The following is a 9,509-nucleotide window of genomic DNA, read 5'->3' on the forward strand; positions in this document are numbered from 1 at the left end:
CCCTGGGCCCCCTCCGGCCGCCCCCTCAGCCCCGCCAGGTCGGCCCTCCTGACACCCCGGAGCCCGAGATCACTGGCGCTGCGAGCTCGCGGCCCCCCGAAATCCTCCCTCCCGTCACGTCCGAGACCCTGAGCTCCCAGACTTTGACTCCGCCAAGTCACAGCTCTGGGATGTCCCACCGACGTCATGGCGGGACTAGCCAGGCATGAGCGGCCGTCAGCCCCCTCCTCCCCCGCCCGGTCCTGTGTGCTGTGTGCATGGGCTTTGTGCATGCCTGTTCCCCGGGGGGACCCTGCCCCATGGCACGCTGACCCAGCAGGCCCTCCCTCTCTGTCCCAGGAGAAAAAGTGATGGCGGACGACGAGTTCACCCAGGATCTCTTCCGCTTCCTCCAGCTGCTGTGCGAAGGCCACAACAATGGTTTGTACGAGAGAGGAAGAGGAGGGGGAGCACCACCCAGATTCAAGTCCCAGGCCTGCTACCCCATAGGGTCACTGAGCTGGCAGGGCCCGAGTGACCCTGGAAAAGTCATTTTACAAACGCCCTGGGCCTCCCAGCTCTCCGTACTCTGGGAGTCAGAGCTGAGAGCCCCGGCGACAGGTCTTATTAGTTATGTGACCATCCACAAGTCACTTTCCCTTCCAAATCTCTTTATTTGTATAAATAAATAAATATATATGTATATATATACATATAATTTACATTAAATATATTTATATAAATATATATGTTTATAATTTATATAAATATATTTATGTGAATATTTTATATAATTTATAAAAATATATTTATGTAAATATTTATATTTCTAATTTATATAAAATATTTGTGTAAATATTTTATATTTCTAATTTACATAAAATATATTTTATATATATTTATAAATTATATAAATATGTTATTTAAATGAAATATTTTATGTGTAATTTATATAAATATATTTATATTATTTATATAAAATGTTTACATAAAATATATTTGCATATAATTTATATGAAGTATATTTATATGAATAAGAGCAATAATAGTCCCCACTTCCCAAGCCTGTTGTGACAGTGAACTGAGTTGATGCTGAATTGAATTCAGCGAGCGTTGATTAGGCGCCCACGGTGTGTGAGGCACCCGGGGCGCTTCAGAGGCCAAGAAAGGGATGAGAACTTCTTCGGGGGCTCTGATGCTGCTGTCCCTCCCAGCCCCAGCATTTCCATAGCACCTACTATGTGCCGGGCAGGCACCGTTCTAAAGGCTGGGAGAGGTAAACCCGGAGCCGTCCCTGTCCTCGAGAAGCTTCCGAGTAGTGGCTCAGGAAATACAGAATCCACAAAGGGAGGCGGAGGCCGTGTGGAAGATGGATTGGAGAGGGCAGAGGCCGAAGGCCAGGAGTCCCATTAGGAGGCTGTTCTAGTCAAGAAGATTTGGGGGAGGCCCCCACCAGGGGGGTTCTGGGGGGATGGAAGTAGTCGAATTAGTCTCAGTGGCTAATTGGGTTGGGGTGAGTGTTTTAGAACCTTAAAGGCCAATGGAAATGCGAGCCAATGGTCTGTCACTCCCAGACTTTCAGAATTACCTCCGGACGCAGACAGGGAACACGACCACCATCAACATTATCATCTGTACTGTGGATTATCTGCTAAGGCTCCAGGTGGGCATCCCCGGCTAGGGAGGGGCATCCCCCATCCCCACCCCACCTTGGGCTGTCTCCACTCACCACCTGCTGCCCCTCAGGAGTCCATCAGTGACTTCTACTGGTACTACTCTGGGAAGGATGTCATTGATGAGCAGGGGAAAAGGAACTTCTCCAAAGCCATGGCAGTGGCCAAGCAAGTCTTCAACAGCCTCACGGAGTACATCCAGGTAGCTCTCGCCCCCCCAAAGCCCTCATTCCCTTACGTGATCCTGCCCTCGGCCTCAACTGGCCTTCTAGATGCCAGTTACATATTCCCCCCTCCAGGAGGCCCTAGAGAACATCGGAAACTGAAGGGACAAATAGGCATCATTGGGTCTAGCCGCCTCATTTAACAGAAGGGGAAACCGAGGCACTGAGTGGGAAGAGATTTGTCCAAGGTCACACAGAATCCAGACTTGAACTAAGACCTCTAGATTCCTCACAAAAATGCCCTTTTCACTAGACCCCAGCTGCTACCTTTCAGGAGAGCTTATCTAATTAATATGCATTAGTTAAACAAGAATAAAGAAAATAAATATTCAACCCTACTATGGGCCACCTACTTAAAAGAGACCTTAGAAATGACCTGATCCCAGCCCCTCCTTTAATGAGTGGAGGGATGGGGACTGGGAACGGAGGCCCAGAGCAGGGCAGGGTTCCCTCCTCCAAAGCCAGAATTCCTTCTGCTACAATCATGGCACCTCTGTCCCATAGTGGGATGGTTCCCCTCCACGGAGCCTTTGCAAAAGGCTTCTCTGTGTTGAAGCTGGCCCAGCTCAGGCACCTGGAGGACAGGGACCCTCTTTGTTCTGTCTCTATCTATAACCCCAGCTCTGGGACTGGCTTCAGAAAGGTTTGTGGAATCAAATTGGATTTGTTTGTTGAAAGAGGGAAGGAAAAAAACCAAACCCCCTACCATGCCTGCCCTCAAGGAGTTCACAGTCCAAGAGACCTAAGAAGTAAGCCAGTGAGGTCAGGGAGGAAGCAGCCACTCCCAAAGAGAGGTGCTGAGGGCTCCCGGGAGCCAGAGCATATCCCCCACCGAGGTAGAACTCACAGAATTCTGATTCTGAGTAGATCTAGGGAAGGAAAGAGAGAGGAAAGGGAGGAATAGGAGACATCTCTGAGGCTTTAGGCCTGTGGCAGGGCACTCAGCCTGTTAGCTTCCCTTCACCAAGCCTAGACAATGGACATCTCTAAAAAATATTTGCTAAATCATAGTGAATTCTGTGGTGTGGTAAAAAAAAATATAGAGCTTTAGGGCAGCTGGGTAGCTCAGTGGAGTGAGAGTCAGGCCTAGAGACAGGAGGTCCTAGATTCAAACCCGGCCTCAGCCACTTCCCAGCTGTGTGACCCTGGGCAAGTCACTTGACCCCCATTGCCCACCCTTACCAATCTTCCACCTATGAGACAATACACCGAAGTACAAGGGTTTAAAATATATATATATAGAGAGAGAGAGCTTTGAAATCAAAGGATCCTGGCTGAATCCAGTGCCTGGGTGACCTAAGACAATCCCTCCTTCTGGGTCTGGGTCTCAGTTTCTTCTTCAGGCAACTGAAGGAGCTGGACTTGGGTGGTCTCCAAGTCGCCGTAGGAGTCTCAGTTCGTGATCGATGGGGCATGGGGGTGGGGATGAGGGCTGCCAAATGCTGAGCCATCTCTTTGTCCTCCCACAGGGCCCGTGCACAGGAAACCAGCAGAGCCTGGCCCACAGCCGCCTGTGGGACGCCGTAGTGGGCTTCCTCCATGTTTTTGCTCACATGATGATGAAGCTGGCTCAGGTGGGGACATCCCTGATTCGTCTGTTTTCCATCTAGCTGGTCCTACTCTCCATCTTGATTGTCTCCCAGGGAACTTCTCCCTGGTTGGCCCATTTCCCATGTAGTGGCTTCTATCCTCCCTGTGGGTGATAGTTTCCCCTCATCAATCCTAATCGGCCCCCTTTCTGGGCCACCTTCCCCCTTCCTCTGACTATGTTCTCAGATTAGATTTATTCTCTCCCCTCTTTGAGGCCTGCTTTGTGATTGACCTGTTTCCCACATGGCTGCTCCCCACCTTCCTTTACTTTGGGTCCCTCGCAGAGCCCCTCTTTTTTGACCCATTTCTCCCCTATGTAGTCCCATCCTCCATCCTGGTTTCCATTTTTCCATATTTTTCTCATCCATCCAGCACACTCCTGAGGGCCTCAGCCCTGGAGGCTCCTTGGGGTCTGATGACCTGCTGGTTTCGCTGGCCTGGGGAGGGGTGACGATGAGGTGCTGGGGCTGGAGGGTTTCTCCATTTCTCTAGCCCAGTGGATATTCATGCTCTAGAGCAGTGGTTGCCAAACTTTTTTGGCCTGCCGCCCCCTTTCCAGAAAAAAATATTCCTTAGCCCCCTGGAAATTAAATTTTTAAAAATTTTAATAGCAATTAATAGGAAAGATCAATGCACCTGCGGCCATCACAGCCTCCCTGGATCGCTGCAGCACCCACCAGGGGGCGGTGGCGCCCACTTTGGGAATCACTGCTCTAGAACCTCCCCACCACTGACTACCCAGGCCAGAGAAACCAAGAGGTCTTCAGACCTCAAAGAACTCATATCCCAAACACACATAGGACCCTGTTCAAGGCCATACCAGCTGCCTCACCCTAGGACTTGCCTCTGGGTCTGTCACCATCTCTCAGCCTCTGGATAGGTCTTCCTAGACATCTGTCTCCCTCAGAACCAGGCCCTTCCTCTCTACCACTCTATATCTCCATCTTTCTCACTGTCTGTGATTTTCTGTTTCTCTAATTCTCTACATTTCCATTTCTAGCTCCCCATGTCTCTGTAAATGCCCCTCTGCCCTTTTGTTGTCCCTCTCTGTTTCTGTCTCTCTCTCCTCTCCTCTACCCCTCTCTGTCTCTTCTCCTCTCCTCTCTCTGCCTCTCCTGTCCTTTCCTCTCTTGTCCTCTCCTCTCTTCTTCTCTCCTTTCCTCTCCTCTCTTGTCCTCTCCTTTCCTCTCTTCTCTTCTCTTTTCTTCTTCTCTCCTCTCCTCTCCATCTTTCTGGCCCCACAGGGTCACGTGGGCTCCTCTCAGAGGTTAATGACAAGAGTTCAAGGTTGGTGCAGCCTTAAGGACTGACCTCACCCCCAAATCACGTCCCCACGACCACCTCTGAGAAGCAGCTCTTGGCTAAAGCCCATAGAGCGGTCAGGAGGACCCACGTCACACACTAGGTCCTTGGGGTTTGGGGAGGACCAGAGCCTGGGGTGCCAGTTGAGCAGTCACAGAGGGGAACTATGGACCTGTGACAGGGCTTGGCCGTGTGGGGCTGGGGGGTCTCCCTAGGACTCTAGCCAGATTGAGCTGCTGAAGGAACTCCTGGATCTGCAGAAGGACATGGTTGTCATGCTGCTTTCGCTGCTGGAGGGTGAGCCTGAAGATGCCCCTGCTCCAAGATAGGCCCAAGGACCCTGCCCAGGGCTCCTACCCCAGAGAACCTCTCATGGAAATCCCCCACCCCACAGAGACCCTTTCCCCAGAGGTTCCTCAAAGAACCCCCCTTCCCACAAAGATCCCCAAGATTCCCCCTAAACCCCACTCAGAGGTTTTCCTTCCTAGAAGCCCTCCTGCAGAGAAATCTGAGTCCATAATCCCACTCAGAGCCTCCTCTTCAAAAGTACTCTTCAAGAGACCCTTCAAGGGAGATTCCTACAAAGACACCTCCTAGACACCCCGTAAAGATGCTCTCCTTGTGAATGTCCCCACTCTTGCTGCTGGGACTCTTTATGACCCTTTTCTGAGACCTTTCCCAAAGATATGATTCACAGAGAACTCCCCCCAGAAACCCTCCCTTCCCCTCCAGAGCCCCTTTAGTGGCCCCTCCACCAAATTCCCCCAACTCAGGTAACCCGGGAGAACTCCCAGAAGAAGAGGAACCCTTCTTCTTATCCTGGTGGGGCCATGTTTGTCCCTTTAGAATGGTCCCAGTAGGCATAGAGGACTTTGGCCTTGACCTCACAGTTGGGGTGGATGATGGGATGGAAAGGGGGCTGGATTTGGAGTCTGAGGTCCTGAGTTTGAATCCCAGCTCTTCCCCTTATTACCTTCTTACACAAACCACCTAAGCACTTGGGACCTCAATTTTCCTGTCCTGTAAAATGAAGGCATTGAATTTGAAGACGCTTCCAGCCCCAGGTCTAGCCGCCATGCTCCTCATCACACTCCCCTTGGCCCTGATGTGCCTGCCCCTTTCCTCCCAACCCCTTCCAGGGAATGTGGTAAATGGCACAATTGCCAGGCAGATGGTAGACATGCTGGTGGAGTCCTCATCCAACGTGGAGATGATTCTCAAGTTCTTCGACATGTTCCTAAAGCTTAAGGACATCGTGGGCTCTGAGGCCTTCCAGGACTACGTCACTGATCCTCGTGGGCTCATCTCCAAGAAAGATTTCCAGAAGGTATGACCCTGGGGCCACATTCTAGCAAGAGATGCTGAGCCAGACACCAAGTGCCTGAAAAGAAGGCCTTGAACGGGGCTATGACTTGAGGGGCTCCATTGGGTAGGGGAAGGGAACTCCATCCTTACAGGAACCTGAGGACATACATCCCAAGGATACTGGTGGGATACCAGTGAAGGGGCCAGAGATCAAAGTAAGTCTCTCCAGAAGGGGAATGAAAATACGGGGTTGGGGACCCTGGTAGGTATCTCTGAGCAGATAAGCCACTGGGAAGATGAGCTGCCTGAAATGGATCAAGGGATCATTCTGAGGGACGGTGGGGTGCCAGGAAGGAGGCCAGAAACATTGAAGCTTCCTGAGGAACAACGGGCCTGATGGGATGGGAGAGTCAGGGAAGAAGCCAGAGGGCCCTTGGAGTCCTCTCCAGATCTATCATCCCCTCTGATAAGGATGGGTTAGTTGATAAGGAAATAACAGGACACGGGAGCCGATCTTGACTGTTAACTCATAGCTGCTTCTCCGAAGTGCCATTGAGTCACAAGTTTATTATATAAGAAATTCAAACTCCCTTTCCCCCAAAAGCACAAGGATAGTTTCCCACAACTACACAGAGCTGTATTTTTAACATAGACGATACAACCTGGCTGGACTTTCAGCTATATTTGTTATCACCAAGTCTGAGAATACTTTTCTCAGGGGCAAATGCCCCAGCTGACTAAGGTTTCAGCCTTGGCTGCCTATCTGACCAAAGGGGAAGAATGTTAACCTTTTAACTGCTGCTTAGCCAGGAACTTAAAGCTTTTCGATAAGGCCACAATACTTTTCAACAAGAAATCACAAGGATCACAAAAGGGGTCAAAAGAGGAGTCTCAGATTTTTATCTGTTCTCTTATTGGCTTCCCACAAATTTCCCCCTTTTCTTTACATTAAAATGATTTATTACACAGGAAAACTTTTAATAATGAAAGGAATCATCAATTAGTTATAATCATTAGCTATAGCTGGATCTGATAGGATTTACAGATTAAGCTGTTTATTTATGGCTCTCTACAGAGTCCCTCTGTGGAGATGAGGCATTTGGGGACAGGTTTCTCCCCGAAAAGAACCACTGGGTGACCCTTGCCTGGGGGTCTTCCCTCCGCAGGCCATGGACAGTCAGAAGCAGTTCACTGGCCCAGAGATCCAGTTCCTGCTGTCCTGCTCAGAGGCAGATGAGAACGAGATGATCAACGTTGAAGAGTTTGCCAACCGCTTCCAGGAGCCGGCCCGGGACATTGGCTTCAACGTGGCCGTGCTACTGACCAACTTGTCCGAGCACGTGCCCCACGACCCACGGCTGCGGACCTTCCTAGAACTGGCCGAGAGCATCCTGGAGTATTTCCGGCCCTACCTGGGCCGCATCGAGATCATGGGTGCCTCCAGGCGCATCGAGCGCATCTATTTCGAAATCTCGGAGACCAACAAGGCACAGTGGGAGATGCCCCAGGTGAAGCCAGACCCTCCTGTCCATTCCTCCCCCTACAGCCGTGTGCCCCCGTGAGCCCTCCCGCAGCTCACCTACCCCTTCTCTCAGTCCGCTCTCTGGCTCGGAATCCCACGCTCCCTTCAAATTCAGCTCTAAAACCACCTCCTCCAAGACACCCTCCCTGCTTCCCCAGGAATCCCCTCTGTGAAATGACTGTGTATTAACTTGTCTGTGTCACCGCCCCCCCCAATATAATAAGAGCCCCTTGATGTCAAGGACTTCTTCGTGTCTGACTCTATCCCTTGGCACCCCAGCATAGTGCTTGGCACATGGCAGGCTTTAATTAAATGCTGGCTGAATTCAGTGGAACCCTCCAGACTCGCCCAGGAATTCTCACCCAAGTCTCAGATGTGTGCGTGCCTCAAGCATCACTCCCCGTCCTTGTACACCCCCAGCATGTTCAAACGTGGCTTGTGTACACGTCTTCCAAGGGCCCCTTGCACACTCAGCCTCCACATAATGCCTTGCTTGGATACTCATCTGATTCTTGCACACTCAGCCTCCACCAAAGCCCCTCATCTACTCTTGTCCAACCCTTGCACACTCAGCCTCCAAATGTCCTTCAGATAGTCCTATTTACCCTGAATATACAAGTCCTCTAAATGACCTTCAGGCCCTCTTACACACTCAGCCTCCACACACGGCCTTCCTACGATTTTTTTTTTTTAATCCTGACCTTCAGTCTTGGAATCAATCCTGTGAATCTGTTCCAAAGCAGAAGAGAGCTAAGGGCTAGTAGGGGTGAAGTGACTTGTCCAGGGTCACACAGCTAGAAGGTATCTGAGGCCAGATTTGAACCCAGGCCCTCCTGTCTCCGAGCCTGGTGTTCCATCCACTAGCCACCCAGCTGGCCCAGCCCCTCATCTACTCTTGCCTAACCCTTGCCCAGTCAGCCTCCAAGAATGCCCCTCACTCTCACACACGCACCCCCACGTACCCCCAGCATGCCCTTCTTCTCCCCCTGCACCCTGCAGGTGAAGGAGTCCAAGCGCCAGTTCATCTTTGACGTGGTGAACGAGGGTGGGGAGTCCGAGAAGATGGAGATGTTCGTGAGCTTCTGTGAGGACACCATCTTCGAGATGCAGATCGCTGCCCAGATCTCGGAGCCGGAGGGAGAGCCGGAGGAGGACGAAGAAGAGTCTGCGGCAGAGTCGGGGCCAGATGGAGCGGAGGCGGGCCCAGATGGCGAAGGAGCCTCGGCGGGCGGTCCAGCAGGGATCTCCGGGCATTTGGTGGCCGCCGCTTCTTCCGTCCTTCGAAGGCTGACCTACCGCAGCCTGCGGAGGCGGGTGAGGCGGCTGCGGAGGCTGACCCTGCGGGAGGCTGCGACGGCTGGGGCCGGACTCATCTGGGCCGGGGTGACATGGACAGGCACCGGAGTGATAGGTGCCACCCGGGGGGCCCTGGTCCTGCTCTGGGGCTCCCTGTTTGGTGGCGGCTTGGTGGAAGGAGCCAAGAAGGTGACAGTGACAGGGCTGTTGGCTGGGATGCCAGACCCCACAGGCGACGAGGTCCACGGGGAACAGCCTGCGGGGGCTGGGGCCGTGGGCGCTGGGGATGGAACTGCCGAGGGTGATGAGGAGACCGGAATAGAACCCGCTGATGGAGAAGCCGAGGCTGAGCCTGGAGCCAGGGAGCCTGGGTCAGCCGGAGCAGATGGAGCTGGGGCAGATGGAGGCCACTTCCGAATGGAAGTCCCTGGTGGTCTTGGTGACATGGGAGATACAACACCAGTTGAGCCCCCCACACCTGAGGGCTCCCCCATCTTCCGGAGGAAACTAGGGGTGAGTGAAGAGGAGAGAGAGCCAGAGAAGGAAGGAAGGAAAGAAAGAAAGAGAGAGAGAGAGAAAGAAAAAGAGAGAGAGAGAGAGAAAAAGAAAAGAAGGAAG

The 9,509-nt window shown here is 52.0% G+C and overlaps 1 protein-coding gene across 2 annotated transcripts in view; it reads left to right on the forward strand.

Moving 5' to 3' along the window:
• RYR1 (ryanodine receptor 1) overlaps positions 1-9,509 on the forward strand; it is a 97,528-nt gene that overhangs the window by 78,284 nt on the left and 9,735 nt on the right. For both annotated transcript variants that reach the window (XM_044667388.1, XM_044667389.1), the window contains 7 exons: positions 1,554-1,642; positions 1,726-1,854; positions 3,346-3,450; positions 4,984-5,065; positions 5,908-6,095; positions 7,240-7,581; positions 8,595-9,404. In XM_044667388.1, coding sequence (XP_044523323.1) covers positions 1,554-1,642; positions 1,726-1,854; positions 3,346-3,450; positions 4,984-5,065; positions 5,908-6,095; positions 7,240-7,581; positions 8,595-9,404 — 1,745 coding nt within the window. The remainder of the gene's footprint in view (positions 1-1,553; positions 1,643-1,725; positions 1,855-3,345; positions 3,451-4,983; positions 5,066-5,907; positions 6,096-7,239; positions 7,582-8,594; positions 9,405-9,509) is intronic.

This window comes from Gracilinanus agilis, chromosome 3, assembly GCF_016433145.1.
Source record: "Gracilinanus agilis isolate LMUSP501 chromosome 3, AgileGrace, whole genome shotgun sequence".
NCBI lineage: Eukaryota > Metazoa > Chordata > Mammalia > Didelphimorphia > Didelphidae > Gracilinanus > Gracilinanus agilis.